This window comes from Gymnoscopelus braueri (genome assembly GCF_963280865.1).
Source record: "Gymnoscopelus braueri genome assembly, chromosome: 1".
Lineage (NCBI taxonomy): Eukaryota > Metazoa > Chordata > Actinopteri > Myctophiformes > Myctophidae > Gymnoscopelus > Gymnoscopelus braueri.
Window position 1 is genome coordinate 42,957,962 of NC_137603.1, and position 18,592 is coordinate 42,976,553.

The window sequence follows — 18,592 nt, forward strand, 5'->3', positions numbered from 1 at the left end:
TAAGTATTCTTTTCGATATGTGACTTGAAGCTAGCCTCTTGTAAGTTATACCATAAGGGTTATTGAATGTAAAAGCTCAAACAGGAGTTAATGAATTATATCTCATTGATTGTCAAAGAAGCAGCTTAACATCTACATGTAGATTCTGGGTCTGTGTACCTAGTTTGATAGTTTGTTCAATCCAAAAACAAACTATCAATGCCTATTGAAGCGTGTTTAGAATGAACTTGTATTTTACAATGGAGAAGTTGCAAGTTAGACGTTATATTATTATTGCAAATAATTAGTTGTCTGTATTAAAATGTATAACTTTTACACAGCAAGCATGCATAGGGTTAAATTAAATAGATAGCAAGGTGATTTAAACTGACACTTCCGCCTTGTCAGCAAGGCTTGTTGTCAGCATCAACAAACACTCCCCCTTCGTAGTAGAGGAAAGAAAGACGCGCTCGTTTTGCCGACTGGCGCCGCTCGCCACATGACCAGTCCAGAGGCAGAAATACTACTGCCAAATAAATCACCATCACAATGACCAATAAGAGGTGACCAACTAGTGTGGGGGGAGGACGATTGCAAAATCGTTCAACATTCTATGAATACTCGGAAAAAAAGTTTTGTTTTCCAGTGGTGTAAAGTAACTTAAGTATTTCTAAATAAGTAACTAGGTATTTAACTAAAGTATTTCTACTTTACTGGAGTATTTCCAATTTTCAGTACTTTTACTTCTACTCTACTACATCTCAGAGGCAAATATTGTACTTTAACTCCACTACAATTATTTGAAAACTTAAGTTACTTTGTAGATTTTTATCCCACTTTTTGTTATATTACAAAACATACATACTTCAGCCCTATATATATACACATTTCGGCCATTTGAAAATAGCCGATCTACAAGCTCACAATGTGTTGTCATGCGACGCATTGTGAGCTTGTAGATCTGCTATTTTCAATAGATTAAACATTTTATACACTTGAAAACTTGTGAGACATTCTGCATAATTAACGAGTAGCCTCCTTTCTACCGTTCGTACTTTAAGAACATTTTGATACCAATACTTTTGTACTTTTACCCAAGTAAATTTTGAATTCCTACATTGCAGTATTGATACTTTTACTTAAGTAAATAATTGTGCGTACTTCTTTCCACCACCGGACGGGCCCCTCAGGGTATCAAAACGAGTGCCACACACCTCGGTTGGTTATAGAGAGCAGAGCACTGCGAGCACGAGCATCAGTGTGGACCAGACCGTGTCGCTGCCGGCAGCAAGCTAACAAACAACCAACCAACCATGGAGGGGAGAAGTGGGCTTTCGTTTATGAAGTATGGGTCAGCTCTGTCCCTGTTGGTAGTTCTGTGGGCTTACTGGTTCAGAACACCACAGAACACCGTGTTGGACGACCGGCTCGACGCCGTGCTGTCCTCTCTGCTCCGGGCCGAAGGCAAAGTGGGGATCAGTCATGCAGCCAGACCCAGGGTGGCCATTGGTAAGAGAGCTAGCGTTAGCTAACATTGATTGCTTTAAATACGTTCGGGTGAATTATCAACAGCACAGCAGCCTGTTTTGTTATTTGTCAAGTATACAGACTGCCCAGGATAAGTTGTTCGCTAACGTTTATTAATTTAATGTAATTAATGTACTTGTCTACATGTTCGCTACCTAGTAGGCTACGAATATGCATCAGTGGTGGCTTCTGGCAAATATTTCAGGGGGGCGAGTGTTAACTTGACATTGGGTGCGTTCGGAAATACAGCACTGAGCGCACTGGCCAATACAAACTAATAGGCGAGTGCGCTCCAGTGTGCAATATCCGAACGCACCCAATTGTCATATTGCATTTTCTAATGTAATTTACCTACGTGCAGACTACAAATACAGTATGTGACTTAGCTCCGACGGAACCTCTCCCTCCGCTGTATAGCTCCGAGATGAGGTTGCTCGTTTCCCTCTGCCGTTTGAGCAGGACATTGTCGCACATTTTCCACTTTACATGTTTCTTACCCCTTTCTGCACATCGTATCCAAAAAGTAAAGCTTTTCCGCCATTCTCTCAGATGTTTTAAGTTCTAGCGCACCATAAAAGCTATCCAACGAGTTGAAAAAAGTATTTAATTTGCCTCGGTCCTCATCCGGTTACATTTTTTTAAGACCTTGCGCAAGAGTTGCGCCCGTAGAGATAACATTACTGATTCCCCTACTGGTCAAATGTTGAATTGCATCTTCTAATGCAAAATATTATGGAACCGGCTGAGGACAGAGGCAAATTAAATACTTTCTTCAACTCGTTGGATAGCTTTTATGGTGCGTTAGAACTTAAAACATCTGAGAGAATGGCGGAAAAGCTTTACTTTTTGGATACGATGTGCAGAAAGGGGTAAGAAACATGTAAAGTGGAAAATGTGCGACAATGTCCTGCTCAAACGGCAGAGGGAAACGAGGAACCTCATCTCGGAGCTATACAGCGGAGGGAGAGGTTCCGTAGGGGTTATATGTGACTGTGTATAGTCTCTGAATGGATACAATTGGTATCCCAACCTGAAATTAATAGAGCTGGCGAGAATCCTGTTACTGAATAAATACTCTATAAGCAATGATTACTATCAGAAATGAATTAGCCTCGGATAAAGACCACCATAGATGTATTTTATCGATTTTGACGATATCTATGATCCGAAAGTAAAAGTCAGACTCGGTGAAATACATCTCTGATAGTCTTGATCCAAGGCTATATCAGAATAGAGCTCCATGGTGGGGGATAGTTATCAGTGAGAACCAGTCATAAAACAGGTTTATCTTCAAGCTGTGGGCTAGCACACAGGAGCACATTGAGAATGCATTGAAATGGCTGGGAAGGGGGGAGGATGACATTAACATTGAAGTCAATGAGACTACCTGGGTAGGAAGAATGAAATGGAACAAGTTTGGCACGCATTGGCCCCCCAAAGGGGTAGGCCTTACGTCTACACAGGACTCTTGACCCTGATTGTGACATTCCATACTTGGTTTGAAGACAACACTTTTGGTGTAATAATGGATGAGCTATTACTGCTATGCGTTGTTACTGGTTCTGCAATAGCCAAGATGTTTTGCTAAAAGTTTACAATTTCAAAGATTGACTTAGTGCTCCCTCTTGATTGAACAACTTGAATGGAATGTACATGTTTGTCATCCCGATGCCTTTGAAACTGGGTTAGTGTGTGCCATGTGTTATTTAAGTGGCCTCTCCACTCACTAGATGTCTACTAATCATTTGTGAATTTGACTGAATTACAAATAACATTATTATATTCCTCAAGAGCCACTAATAGTCTAGTTCTAGTAGGACCATGGGTAGCGGAGAATGGATTGCTTTGAGTTCTTTGCTTCTCAGCAGCAGATAAAACCAACCCGGAGACCTTCACATGTACATTGCGTTTTGTATTTCTTATCTGGGTTGCTAACAGACCACAGCATCTCATCTCAAGCGTCATGGATTTAAAGGTTATGTGATCTGAGAGGTGAAATAGTCACATTGAAACCCATCCTGATTATCTCTTGACATGATGGAACTGATCATGAGTTTATCAGCCAACTGGTGATGAAATCGGTCATAGTACCATATACCTTCATCATACTATCCTTTGGACCCGATGAGAGACACAAATGTATAAGCTTTCACCTTATCTGCTCAACCTTTAGCCAGTACAGCGACAGTCCCTGCCATACTGGAAAGAATACTGTTGCAACATCTTGTAAGTATAACTAAAGACAAATTTGACCCCTGTCAGTTTGCTTATAAGAAAGGTTGCGGTACAGAGGACGCGGTTGTCACACTGGTCCACTTCATTACAAAACACCTAGATAAGTCTAACAAGAATCATGCAAGGGTGCTGTTCTTAGACTTCTCTTCAGCCTTCAATACAATACAGTCTGATATTCTGGTGACAAAGATGGTACAGTTGGAACTGAATCCATACTTAATTCACTGGTATGCTTCCTTCCTTACGAACAGAGTACAGAGGGTGAAAGTGAACAAAACCCTCTCCTCAGCATTAACTACTAATGTTGGTGCTCCCCAGGGTTGTGTAAGCTCAGCTGTACTTTTCACCCTTTATACTGACAGCTGTCGTACTGAGGAATGTCTGTCTGAATGTTGCACTGACAAACCAGATCAATACATTCTAAAGTACTCTGATGATACAGTTTTGATTTCTCTTTTGGATAGTTCCAGTGATCCTGGACTGCACCAACACAGAGTAAATAAGGTGGTGGAGTGGAGTGATAACAACGCTCTTATCATTAACACAAAAAAGACAGAGGAGATTGTTTTTGGTGCCCCACTAGAGATACACAGATCCCCCATTACTATTCATAGTGAACAGATCAACCAGGTATGTTCGTATACATACCTAGGAGTAGTAATTGACCACCTTCTGTCATGGAAAGACCAGATTGAATCAGTGGGTAAGAAGACAAAGCAAAGAGTCTATTTCCTTCGCCGCCTGAGATCTTTTGGTGCTAGTAGACAGATTCTTCTTTTGTTTTTCACTTCTGTTATTATGAGTGTTCTGCAGTACTGTAGTACCACCTGGTATGGATGTCTGTCTGTAGCCTTAAAGTCACAACTGCTGCAGCAACTGAACATTTGTTCAAAGATTGTTGGACAACCACTTCAGAGGCTCTATACATCTACGTATAATGACAGTATGATAAGGTTGGCAAGGAATATCACTTCAAACACTAGCCATGCTTTGTATGGAGAATATAGGTTGCTGCCTTCAGGAAGGAGATACAGTGTTCCTACATACAATAAGGTCAAACTGAAGAGGTCCTTTGTCCATCAGACGACATTGAGGCTTAATCAGGAGTTGTAGGCTTGGGGTAGGCTGAGACATACAAAGACATTGCTCTTGTCTTTGTATGTCTTTATGTATGTATTTTGTTTTGTTTTGTTTTCTTGTGTCATGTCAAATGTGTGTACTGTTTATTGTTTATTGTTGCATACATGGCTGCTGGGTCGCAAGACAAATTTCAGTGTGAACTGACAATAAAGTATTATCGTATCGTATCGTATGCTGTCTCTTCCATATAATTACCACCGTTACGTCATTACAATTAAATAGTTTAACCATTTAAACCTTATTTTATACTTAGCCATACAACATTGTAATTTAAACAACAGTTAAAATAGCTCATTCAATGTGTTGTGAGCTTGCTATTTTGAAAATGAGAACATTTTCACCTATAATGACATGCCCAAAATTATTAGTAGTAGTATTAGTAGCTCTGTTCCTTTCTCCTTCAGAACCCCATTACTTCCCTCTCCAGATTTTGTACTTGATGTGGTAATAGCTAGTTTGGCATCATTTGAGCATCTCTGTGTTTCTGTGTTTCCTGCAGGTTTTGGAGGTTGTGTGGACCTTTTAGTGGATGGTGTGACATTGTTGAATAAAATGGGTCTGACTCCAAGTGGCCAGCCACTCCATCACGACTACATAGAGAACACAGAGCAGCTTATTCAGAGCTTTGCTTACTTCTTCCCGCCGGGAGCCGCTGCAGAGTGAGTGAGCTGTGTGCGTTTGCACATATATGTCTGGGCAAGTTTGTGTTTTTACACATCCTGTGTATTGTGTAAACTTTACACAATACACAGGATGTGTGTGTGTGTGTGTGGTTAGTTTCAGAGTTAGCTGTTCATGATGTCCTACCTGCATTTGTCTCACCACCTCCTTGCATAGATAGTCTGTGAGTTGTCTAGCTGATGTGCTGAGCATGTAAGCCACTGTGTATGTCTTTAGAATCAGTTCAACCTGGGGGCGCTTGATAGCTGAGTAGTTAGGGAACGTACCACCATTTAGGCTGATTAGGTTCTAATGCCCGACAGCAAGTCCCGGGTTCAATTCCCAGGCCGGGCGAACCTTTGCTCCCCTACTATTTTGCCGATATAAATAAAACTATGGTGGTTGATGGTGGTCTCTCTTCTATTGAGACAGATCCTGTGGTCGGATAGTACAACTGGAAATAAATGGAAATAATATTCCCTCCCAAACGTGCTCGAAGTCGAACCCAGGTTCAAATCCCAGGTAGGACATGAAAATTATGGATTGCACTTTTAACATGTCTGCCTGAATGGGTCGTTGTGATAAATACTTACCCTTATGTACAAAATTATTCAATCAATCAAATCCAGATAATCCAACCATATAGGAAGTGTAAGAATGGTGTTAATGCTGTCAGTCAGTAACTCAGGTGATGATGAGTCAACAGATGGAGTGTTTGGTATCCTGGTAAAAACAATGAACTCAATATAATTCTGAACAGCTGTAACAATCGCAAATGAAACTAAATCGGGCTGATTTAAATCCCTGTGTTTATTCATATACACGAGAGAGGACTTCATTGTAACACTGAGTCATTTCATTCCTACAGTAAAATACACAGCATTCTCTTTCCTTTATCTCATGATTCTGTTTCTGACTGTATGGCCATGTTCATTATCTGGAAGTAAATCCTAAAAACAACTGACTGTCATACTCACTATGCACGGAGGGAATGTGAGATGAGTGAATGTGAGTGAGAGATCAGACAGAAACCTCTGGCCTTCTCAGAAAGGTTTCTGAAATGTGTAAATCTTCTTTGTCATTCTTTATTTATCGTGTTCATTCTTTTTAAAACACCTGTTGATTTATAGAACATTTAAACATAAAGCTTTGCCTTTTATGGACAGATGCACAGTTTTTAATTGGACTTAAAGGGAGTGTTAAATAGCTCAATATTCTGATGGTAATCATTTCTATAGAGTGTTTGTTCAGTAACACAGGTATCCCTGTCTCTCCAGCTCTTTAGTAAACAGAAATACATTTTCAGGTGGGGATACCAATTTTATGCTGGAGAGAGAACTTATACATGATAAGCAACTGAAAATGGAATTCTCTTGTCTCTTCTCTTACCTCTTCTTCTTCTCCTGTCTTCTTCTCTCCTAACTTGTGCTCTCCTCTTCTCCTCTCCTACCTTTACTTCTCTCCTCTTTCAGGCGTTTTGTGATAAATGACACCCTGTTCAGTGAGCTGGTGGAGGCCTCCCGCGAGTTACCTGGCAACAGATGGTCGGTGGGGGGCAACGCCCCGGTCATGGCTGGTCGCATGGCAACTGAAGGGTGTGACGTACTGCTAGGGGGAAGCTTTAGTCCTGACTTCACTGATGTCTTGTCTGGACACATTGCAGGTACACACGAGGGCTGAACAATGAAAATGAGGTCATTAGTCACTGTAATAGGTGGTCTTTCAGCTATGTAGAAACCGCAAACCAGACTCTAATTTCCATTTAGGTAATCCAACATTGAACTAGAGTACAAATTCGTTCCATTCACTTTGATAAAAAAATGCAGTTTTTAAATGGTCCTGTAGTTGACTGGAACTACAGGGTCAAGAGGGTTTTTTGTACAACGGCATTTTTAAAACTAGAGGGAACGTTTCCTGTAAATATGAATACATTATTAATAATGCTAAAGATTCTAGGACCAACAGACATGATGATTAGGAAGCACACCCGGGGAGCAAGTTGTTGACCTTATATTTTGTGTGACAAGAGATGGCCTTTGTGAGCTCTGGTATCAGAAACCTTCCTGTTAAAGAGTGTGAGAAACTCTTCACATTTAATAGGGGAGCATTCAGTAACAACGTGAGAGGAGGGGCTGAAAACACGATTAGTGGTATTGAAAAAGTTGTTGTTTCCTGTCCGCCCCCTCTCTTCATGCCTCCATCTCTGCAGTGGCAGGAAACGTGGTGGAGGAACCTGACATCCACCTAATCCTGGAGTATCCAATGGGAGCAAAGTGGGGGCAATACACCTCACGCAGAGCTAACAGGTAGGACATATACTTACAGGCATGTTTACTTGCTATAGTAAAAGTTTGGTATAAAAACTAATAATTAATGGAAATGTCTTAAGTTAATAATAATTCAATTTGTTCCATTGAGAAGCAGAACTGTGTTTCTGTCAGGCTGTGTCTGTGTGTATACTACTTTTATTGTATTGAGGCATTAATTAAAACAAATTAATAGATTTTGTACAAACTGCCACCATCATGTTCAGAATTTGAGTCAAAGACATAATTTTTCAAAGCCCTAATTCTTTTTACAAATGAGAGGCTTTATTTAAAGTGAATGTGTTTACTACATAATTCCTAGTCATGTCTGCTCATAGTTATAATAAACATGTGTTGTTTACTGTGTTGCTGAAATGTTGGTGAGAGGGGACAGCACGGCTCGCTTTAATCAAACTTGAATCCTGCATCCTCCACGACTGCATAGGGCTGCATATGTTTCTCTAAACCCCCCAATGCTTTAGTTATGGAGTTTATATATGATAATTGAAATGGACAAAGCGTCTCGGACTGATAGACTATCGCTGAGCAAAGAATATTGGCTTGTGTACAGCAAATCTTTTACTTCACACACAGGTGAACAAAAGCAAATTATTGGGGAGCAGAATATTTTGATGCATCAACTAGCTAGATATTTGTTACACAGACATTGGTAACCTTGTGAATTCTGAGACTAGTCTAGGGGTCATCGTTTGGCAACTTTCTGACTCTACCCTCTCGCTGACCCTCCAGGTTTACGCACCTAGAGTCAACCCACACATTGTTACTTTGTGTACCTGTTAAGTATATTGTCAATACTGATGACCCTAACTCCTGTCTATTGTTCTGTGTATTATATTCAGGTACATAGTTCATAGTGATGACCATAACCCCTACCTGGCCTCCATGGAGGACTTTGCTGACAAATTAAAAGACTTCCAACCAGACCTTCTAGTGGTGGGCGGGCTACAGATGATGGACAGTTTCCCCTTCCAATCAGGTCAGCACAGCAACTAGTGTTGACATTACACAAACTCTTTGTGCAGCTGACCCCCATTCCTCCCCTTTCTATATTATTCCTATATGTTCATCATTGAAGATTCTAATTTGGGCAAATAAAGGCATTGACATTGAACTTATCCTCCTCAGGTGAACGTGAACGTCTCCTCTCCCGTCTGGCTGATCTCCTCATCTCCTCATCTCCTCACACTGGGGTTCATTTTGAGATGGCCAGTTTTGTAGACGAAGGTCTCATGGAAGACCTCCTTCGCCTGGTCATTCCACACGTATGTAATTAATTTAATATTCCTCGTGGCAAGGCAGGATTGGAGTGATTACAGTTATTGATGAATCAAACAGAAAATGTATATGCAGTGTTTAGTGATTTACCGGGTTCCCACGGTCATGAAATTCCTGGAAATGTTTTGAAATTCAATGTCTTGAGGCATGGAAAAGGTTTGGAATTCACTGAATGTTTTTGAAAATGTTCAGATATAATTTACATAGTTTTTGGCTATTGATTTTGTTATGTCCCAAAACATGTCTACTATTACGTGAAATACATGTGGCCTAATGTGTACAGGACGTCACGTGACAAAAATAATAGATCTACAATCTAACAACACGGTGCACCGTGATACGTTGTTGGCTTGTAGATCTGTTCTTTCTGTCACGTGACACCTTTGCCTGCGTCTGTCTAGGGGCATTGATAGTACTATATGCCTGGAAATGGGGTAAAATACTTTGAAAATTCATTGTTAAAAATGTGTGGGAACCCTGGATTTATGAATAGCATGGGTGGTAATTGGCTAAAAGTCACATCAGTATCTATCTATATTTTGTATCTTTATTCAGTACTGTTGTTAATATAATCATTATATTGATACTCAAGACCTCAGTATGTTTGATGTTGTGGTCTTTGTCTTCCAGTCTGATTCTTTAGGAATGAATGAACAGGAACTTCCAAACCTCCTCAGTCTGATGAAAGGTACTAATGTCACAGTACTCTCCGACCCCAACCCCCGCGTCGCTACTGTCCTCGACCAGATGAGAGAGCTCTACGGCCTGGTCAACCAGCGCTACAGGGAGGCTAATGCTGATGGCAAAAGTGGCACAAATGAGGGACGACCTCTGACCCGGCTCCACGTTCACACGCTGGCCTTCCAGGCAATGATTGTGACCCGTGGCTCTCAGTGGAAGAACACAATGTCTGCCACAGCTAAGGCCTCGCTGACGGCTAACCGGCACGTCTGCGGCTCGCCCGACATCGACCCCAGCAAGGCCCGGCTCATAATGGATGAGTCCTTCGCCATCAGCAGGCAAGAGGGCAGCCAGCGGATTCCCCTGCAGGAGGCACGACCTGTCAGCTGTTGGGAAGAGGATAACTATCAGATCTGTGTGGCTCCGGTGTTGGTGTGCACTGAGGTCTACCAGACAGCTGGGGGAGGAGACAACGTCTCAGCCGCAGGGCTGGTGCTTCAGATCTAGAGAGGGGAAACTGGTTGGTCTATCTGTATATCATGCTAACTAGATGTTAGCAGCTAATGAGGTGAGGGAGAATGGATTGATCGTTGTATTTATGATGCTAAATAGCCATGGGCAGCTAATGTGGCTAACATTGGAGATTACGCATCAGGCTGAAAGTAGCCACTCTTGCATCTAATATGTATGGCGTATGTACAGGAGAATCGTTTATTTTGGGGTGGAGGGACTTGTCGTTCAGTCACACTCTTTGGCTTTGAATAAACGGCTCAGCGAGGAAAACAGGATAGTGAAAATCTATAATCGGAAAATACGGATTCCTGTAACAAATTATGTGCAACCGACAACCCAGCCTTGCTGCAGAACAGGTCTGTGTTTTCTCCTGGGCAGAAAAAGGCAAAGACGTTTTTGCATCCAATTTGTTTGATTTACAACAGGACTGTACTGTTTGTCCCTGTGACTCGTACAGCCAATTCTCTGCATCCCATCATCTGACTGCAGCAGTCCGAATCACATAAAGACAGACTGGACAGGGCTAAATTCAGGAACACATGAAGATATTTTTAGTTTTGGTTTGTTTCAGGACAAATTACTTTTTATTTTATTTGTGTATCCAGCTGAGAATTCCAAAGAAGCCGAACTGTGCTATACTGTTATCTCCTTGTGTCTGGAGACTGATGTCTGCAACAGTTTGGCTCTCATAGCTCTGGGAAACGTTCTGCAATTCAACCAGTAAGCCAACTTTCACCATCAACCAACAAAAATTTAAGAATCTCCTGAGCCTGTCTGTTCACCCCTGCCTATTCTCTCTAATGTCATTCATTTTAACCACTTAAACCATGTATACTTCATTGACCTGTGACCCCCCAAGAGGTCTATACTAGACTACCTCCTTTTCCTCTTCCCCCCCAAAATAGCCGATCTACAAGTTTGTAGATCTGCTGTTTTCATGGAATGAGTTTACCACTTCTGCAAAAAAGGGCCAACAGTTGGTCAGATGGAACCTTCCCAAAACATGTGACAACTGGCAAGTGGATTTGTTGTGACAGATGAGGTCATTCCTTTGTTCACTTAAAGTGCAAATGTACTCTGCTCGTAGCCAGATATGCTACTAGTTTTTTTTCCTACCTCCATCCCCTCCCCTTTTTTGCAGCTTTCTCTTTCCATATCCTTCTCTCCATTAGAGGAACACTTAACCTTTTTCAATCTTATATCCATACTGTATTTGGATCCACACTAATGCTCACTATATAATTTCTGTCAACTCCCAGTTGCGCGCTGTGAGTATTTACACTCAAAAAAATGGGGGACATGCAATACATACAGGCACACGCCCCTTGGTGTACCAAGACAGTTTTGGCAGGCACCATGCTGTAAAAATGTTTGAAAACCCTCTGATGATGTCATTGGCAGGAAGTGTTCCACATACCCACAACCCACCTCTGAATCACACCGGCTACACAGCAATCATTCCCTATAGTGAGTATTAGTGAGCACCTATATGGGTGAAAAACAGGTGGTGTTCCTTCAACCTATGTTCCTTCCATCTTGCTTGTCCTGCACTACAGCTCTGTGTATGGACTAGAACTGTTGGTAGCAGATTTCCTGGTTAAATCCAGCTCAATAAATGTGTTCTGCTGGTGGTCAGACACCCAATGCATCCAATGTCCCGACTCCCGACGCACATTACACACACTCATCTCATTCCAAAGCCACTATGTCTATGATCCAACTATCTCTATCTCCATCTATAATATGGAGACGATGTCATTGTACAATCTCATTCTATTGACGGCTGGGATCAGTTCCAGTTGCACCAAGCCACTTGAAATAGGATAAATAGGATAAATTATTAAATTTCTGTTTTGTTTTTGTTTTCTGTATTTCCTGGATGGGTTGATCTTAAACGGGACTAATTTCATGTTCTGGTTTCTGTGTCTTGTTTCTAATGAATCAAACATTCCAATATGTCTGCAGTTTTAGACTTTAGCTTGCTAGCTGGACATTTTTCTCACCAACCAATTATTTCTTTGTCAGCTTTTGAGTGGTGGCTTGTGACCGTTTCTTATTTAAAGAGGAATGATGACAAGCCATTTTAAAGTGAGAAACTAACTATGCGTAGCTCCAGTGTAAAAGGTGTTCAGGTCTCCCTTAAGGGAATAAGACTTGAAGAGTTGATGCTGTAACACTTCTCTCTTCTGTACTTGAATGTTTAGTATAAAAGGGAATGTTTTCGTTTTAAAGCGTGTGTGATTGTGTACTAATCATCATTCCTGGTTGGATACCAAGAATAACGGGTCATGTTTTACTGTGAACTGCTTCTGTTCAGTGCATAACATGAACATGTGTTCAAGCTGAGTGCTGACTGCTGTCATATGATATACATTATATCATAATATATTTAATATCACATGATATACTATCATATTGCATGATATACCTGCAGTGTATATCATATCTAATTTGATAGTTGATCATATCCATGTTCTAAAGCTATTTGACAGATTTCTGCATTACGTCTCATCACGGTCTTATGTAATCACTCTCTGGTAAAAGAAAAATGTCTATTCTTTTATTTTTGTTTTTAACAGTCTCAGCTGTGTTGTTTAGGTTTATGGCCAGCTCACTGTAGACCGGGGGACCAGAATTGTGCTTCAAATGTACATGTATTTAAATAGTAAATTATTTCACAACGTAGTTTCCAATGGATACATTCAGTCTTCTATCATATGGTCATAATGTTATCTTTGACAGAAACACGCTAGGGGTTCTCAAACTTGTTTACACCATTTTATGTGAGAAATGTTTTGGCGACCCCACACTTGATTTACAGTGCAATTTCAAAGTTTAAATAAAGCATATTTAAAAAGAAAGCATACATTGGTAGCCTTGAATAGCAATATTTTTTAGAAAATGCATTTACAAAGCTGTGATTCCTGCTGATTTTGTGACATCAACGTAGTTTAAAAGCTATGGAAAACGTTTTTCTGTACACATTTGTAAATTGAAGCATACAGTGTAGATACTGTAGCTATCTGTTGCCAGAACCTTAATAAATAAAACCAAACAGGAAATGCATTTACAGGCTATGCTTTTCAAAAACAAACACAACAGACTTGATGGGGAGGATAATACCCTTTCTTTTTCAGTTGTCAATGTGTGTCCCCGACCAATAGTTTGAGAACCTCTGCTCTAGCCAATATTTCAAGTCATTGGATAGGACATAAGGAACCGTTTATTAATAGATATTACATAGATTTAGGGGCTATTACTTTTTCCTAAAACATTTAAACTACCTTTTTAATCTATGTCTAACCTACCTCATTTAATATACCTGTTTTAAAAATATATTTTTGGGGTCTTTTTCTGCCTTTATTGATAGGAAAGTAGGCTGACATGAAACGGGGAGCGAGATATGGGGGGGGTGACATGCAGAAAAGATCACAGGATCGAGAGTAGAACCCGCGACGCCAGGCTGGATTACCAGCCTTTGTGGTATGCGCCTGCACCACCAGGCCAGTGGGCTCCCCAATATACCTGTTTTTTTTGTCATCCCCACATGTGCATCATGAACGTAATTTACACGCAGTCACTGATTGGCCCGGTCATTTTTCATACTCTCTGCTATAGAGAGAGACGAGGACTACACATTTCACGCCCACTATTGAGACAGTGCACCCACACGAGGTCCGTTAGAACGATGTACTGCAGCTGTCAATGCATTCTCTATGAGGCATTGTAAAATACTGTAATTTCACTGGTTGAATGACTACTGAGGCTGTAGCGTTATTTTTTTTGTGTTCTAATGAAGTGTCCCATTTGTTTTATTTGTCCTTTTTAATGTGACATACCTGCCATCTCAATATACAACCCACATTATACTATAATATACTCCATCAGTGTGTCAAAAGTTCTAGCATCTGAAATCTAAAGTTTAAGTGGTCGCATTGTATATACGTCACAGATGCATCCCTTAAGGTTTTCAATACCCAGATCATGTATAATTTTTATAGGCTATTCATTTTGGACAATTATCCAAACAGCATCTTGCAAGACTATTTGTATATTAATACTAACCTGGAGAATTCACTAAGTAGTTGAAAATGTCAGGATATGTCACTCCATTTAGTTACTTACATTCAGGGCAGGCAAGTTAATACGGTAAACCCACACATTTAAAATGTTCATGTACCGTCGGAGCTCCGTGGTAGGTAGAAAATTAATATAAGCTTATGACATGTTCAAAATATAGAACTATGTAAGTCAGTCAAGATTGGGATGAGAATTCTCTTCAAGGTCGGCGCTAGTGCTCGTAAAGACAGTGATGTCACTGAAATGCGAATACTGGTCTGTCTGCCGTCTCCCCTCTGCTGCGTTAACATTGTGGGTAACCCATTCAAGTGACAAATTAAATGTGAAACATACTATTGAAAAAAGATATGATAAAGACACTATACATTTGGAAACATTTTTTATTCAACTCTATATCGTCTCCAGTTTATGTAGGATAATTTTAAAAGTAGGCCAACTCTCATATTAATCTCATAGAGATTGCATGGACAGCTGCAGTACATCGTTCTAACGGACCTTGCGTGGGTGCACTGTCTCAATAGTGGGCGTGAAATTTGTAGTCCCTGTGTGTTTCTATGGGCCGAAGTCCAGACTGATACTGTGGAGGAACGTGTGAGTGAATCCACGTCATCAGTCTGGCAATGCCAGGCTATGTCATCATGGCTGACAATACTTATGGGTTATTTCCCTCAGTTAGAGTAGGAACCTTCCATGACAACACACATTCTCCCATGACACCAGTAATATTTATTTTCCATTGACAAACTGTCTTGGTACACCATTTGAGAGCTGAGATCAAGTCTGTAAAATAAAACATCTTGATTCAAGAAGAGTACGAGTGCCTCTGATGTATAAATGCAATAATACAAAACAGGAATGACTGCCTAATTAATACTATGTCCCACGACAGCGTCAACACCATAGGCTGTGTGGCATAGGCTTTTTAGGAACCAGTTGCTCAGCTTGCAAGTATGTCAAAGTCTGTGTTACTTTATGTATGGCCCCTATACCTTGTACATACTTAACTCATTCAGTGTCATTGATGTCACCGACGTCACGTTTTTATAAGCCCAGGGTGCCAATGACGTCGCCGATGTCATGAAAAATTGAAAAAAGAAGTTCAGAACCCAAGATATCATGATTTGAAGATTTGCTGCTCCATTCACTTCTTGTTTAACATCTTACTGAAAAAGGCTGTATCTCGCTTCCTAAGCACTTTTTTTTTTTACAATGTATTTTTGACTCTGGCACTCAGAGCCAAACTGACAGAAATAAGTCAGGCACTGAATGAGTTAATGTTCATCACCACAGGCATTGATGCCATCAATTAAAGTACAATCCTATATCCACACATTTTTTACAAAAGAACATTTTGTAGGAGAAAGCCAGGTCAACATTTTCACATTTTGAGTAAATAGTTTCCAAACAAATGAAATCCTCCATCATTAAACAAAATTGTTGAGTCCTGTTGTGCATAAAAATGTTTAAGGACCGGGGCATCCGCTGGCCTAGCGGTCCAGGCGCATACCACATATGCTGGTAATCCAGCTTGACAGCGTGTGGCGAGTTCGACTCCCGATCCCGACGACCTTTGCTGTGTGTCACACCCCCCCCCCTTCTCTCTCCCCATTTCCCTGTCAGCCTACTGTCCTGTCAAATAAAAGCCCCCAAAAATATCTTATACAGTATATATATATTTTCACTGTCAGTCTTCTAGCTGGCATGTACATGCTTCTTTCTTATGCTCTAGTTGCCCCCATTTTAGCTGTAGTTCTTCCTTCTCTTTCTGCAGTTCTTCCCTCTGTCTATCCAGGGCTATGGACTCTTTCTCCTGCGCTTTCCTCAGGGATTCAATTCTCTCCCTCTCTGCGGCTAATTCCCTGGCATTTGCATCACGCAGCATTTCAAGTAACTCTCTCTGGTGCTCCAGAGCCCGTGCCTCCTGCTTCTGAGCATTCCTCACAGCTTCTATCAGCTCCCGCACTCTCTCCAGTTCACTGATGTCTTCTTCTCTGCGTTCTCTTGATACATCGAACACGTCTGTAAGGAGGAGGGGGAGTAAGAAGAAAATAAGTATTGATTAACTGTGGATCAGGGACTGCACTCATGTTATCAATTTGATGATGCATTTGAAATCTATACTAGATCCATCCACTTTCCTTGTGTTCGATGATTAACTTCATACCTGTGCGTTTTTCTTTCACCACACTGGTCGACGATTTATTTTGAACAGGGTTCTGTTGTACCGTTTTAGAGGACTGTTCGTTAATTGTGCCACCGAGGCCAGCAAAGGCCCCAGGGTGTTTCTTTGACAGATGCCGTTTTAGGTTGCTCGTGCTGTTGTAGTGTTTGATCTCCTCCATGCAAAGCAGGCAAAGTGAACATGTCGGATTCTCCATTCGTTTGTAGTGCTTCCAAACCGAGCTCCGTCTGCGAGTGTGTAATGACGGGCCATCAGCTGTAGCTTTACTTGCTTCTGTTCTCACTGAAACTCCATCTTGGTACTTGGCAGCTTCCAAGATGCCATTGATGGCACAAGTAATATCAGCGTCGTCCACCGCTGTGATGGGCCCGGTCTCATCGTCATCCATCTCCACCTCCACTGAACACAAAAACAATGACAATGTTAAATGTATTTTATGCCCTTTTGGTACGTTTTACTGTGGAGAAGATTTCTGGATAAGTTGAAGCCTTCAAGGCTGCTGAAATGTGTGCCACCTACCAATCCCCAGGAGGAAAATTATACTAGTATGCAATACAGAGGTTTACAGGCCAGGAAACAGACTTTATATATATATATATATATGCTTGTATTGTTTCTCTTGCAAAATCTGGCAACACTGCCTCAAAGTTTCTTCTGGCTTGGGCTAGGGCCGGCCACGGGCCACTTTGATAAGATCTTTTTATCTCTCTTGGACCCCAATAATCTAGTAAAAATTGTAAGGTCATTTACTCATCTGTTCCAGAATTTCTTTACTGTAGACAACGGTGGAACTCTGATCAAAATAGCCATTCCTGTACGTTGTCTATTTATTAGTGCAATGTAACAATGGTGAAGATTAACAACTAGCATTCATTTAGCTTGGGACCCCCTGGAACCACCTCAAGGACCCCAGGTTGAGAACCACTGCTCTACTTTTAGAGATCAAATTAAAGCTTCAGAGCTATTAGTAGTTTATATCCAATTTGTAAATAAATTAGACCGAAAAAGTGTTGTTTGTCAAGCAACAGCACCACTAGCCCTGGTCCAGAGCTGACCATTAGTAATATTGACCAGATCTGTAGAGGGCGCAGTGGAGTAAATAAAATAATTTCCGTATGGCGGACATATCTTATTTTCTGCCCAAAAGTGTATCATACAAAGAAGGTGGGGTGCTGAGAGGCTTCCCATCGTGGAGAATAGACTTTCAACCCAACAAAACACCCTTTGTTTCGGCGAGTTGCGAAATAGTTGCGTTTATTTTTTACTAAAGACGGAGACCTCGCATGTCGGTGGAATTTTCGTTCTATGAGCAGAGCAGCGAGAGAACTAACTTACGCTCTGGACCAAGGCTAGCAGCACGTCGCACTGTATTCACTCTAAACATAAGACTACTTTGTTTACATTGGAATTAAGCTTTTGCATTGAAACAAAACAGCGTTATTACTAACAAAACTAAAACCATTGAAGCGTTAAAGACCATTAATACCAACCAGAGCCGAAGTTGTTGCCACTGTTCATCTTAACGTGGATGTGTTGTTGATCGTTGTTCTCGGTCATTTCAGATCCATGACTCTTTCCGTCGTCAGCAGCAGCTATCTCAGCGGGGTGTTTGACACGCAGATGCCTCATCATGTTGGTTGTAGTAGGGCCATTATGAACCACACACACCGTGCACAGAAGACATTGTACCGTTCTGTCGTCTAGCATCTTAAAATACGTCCAGACCAAACTCCTTTTGCGCGGCGCCATCTTTAACGACTAGAGTTCACCTCACTCGCTGTTGTTTTGCTTTCAGAGGAAGCGGAAGTGAGAGTCGCCCTCTGGTGGTGGGGGAGTAACCATAGAGGTATAGGGAGTAACCCTTATTTCAGTGGTTCTCAACCTGTGGGTCGGGACCCCGGGGGGGGGGGGTCCCAGATGACAGTAAAGTGTCAATTTAAGGACTTTCAATACCTACAAAATTATAATTAAAAAGACCATTACCCCATCAAAA

General features: G+C 41.1%; 2 protein-coding genes across 2 annotated transcripts; one reads left to right on the forward strand and one right to left on the reverse strand.

The window, feature by feature from the left end:
• The first annotated feature begins 1,236 nt into the window (after positions 1–1,236).
• Positions 1,237–13,198, forward strand: adpgk2 (ADP-dependent glucokinase 2). The gene is made up of 7 exons (XM_080423994.1): positions 1,237–1,488; positions 5,381–5,540; positions 7,014–7,204; positions 7,751–7,847; positions 8,708–8,844; positions 8,994–9,130; positions 9,774–13,198. The coding sequence occupies exons 1-7, from the start codon at positions 1,293–1,295 to the stop codon at positions 10,329–10,331; spliced, it is 1,476 nt and encodes a 491-aa protein (XP_080280120.1). The 5' UTR covers positions 1,237–1,292; the 3' UTR covers positions 10,332–13,198.
• Positions 13,199–13,318: 120 nt separating this feature from the next.
• On the reverse strand, positions 13,319–18,363 carry LOC308082380 (uncharacterized protein). The gene is made up of 3 exons (XM_080424106.1): positions 18,090–18,363; positions 16,582–16,998; positions 13,319–16,436 (listed from the first exon to the last, which is right to left on the reverse strand). Exons 1-3 carry the CDS (start codon positions 18,346–18,348, stop codon positions 16,102–16,104), a joined length of 1,011 nt encoding a protein of 336 aa, XP_080280232.1. The 5' UTR covers positions 18,349–18,363; the 3' UTR covers positions 13,319–16,101.
• Positions 18,364–18,592: the final 229 nt, after the last annotated feature.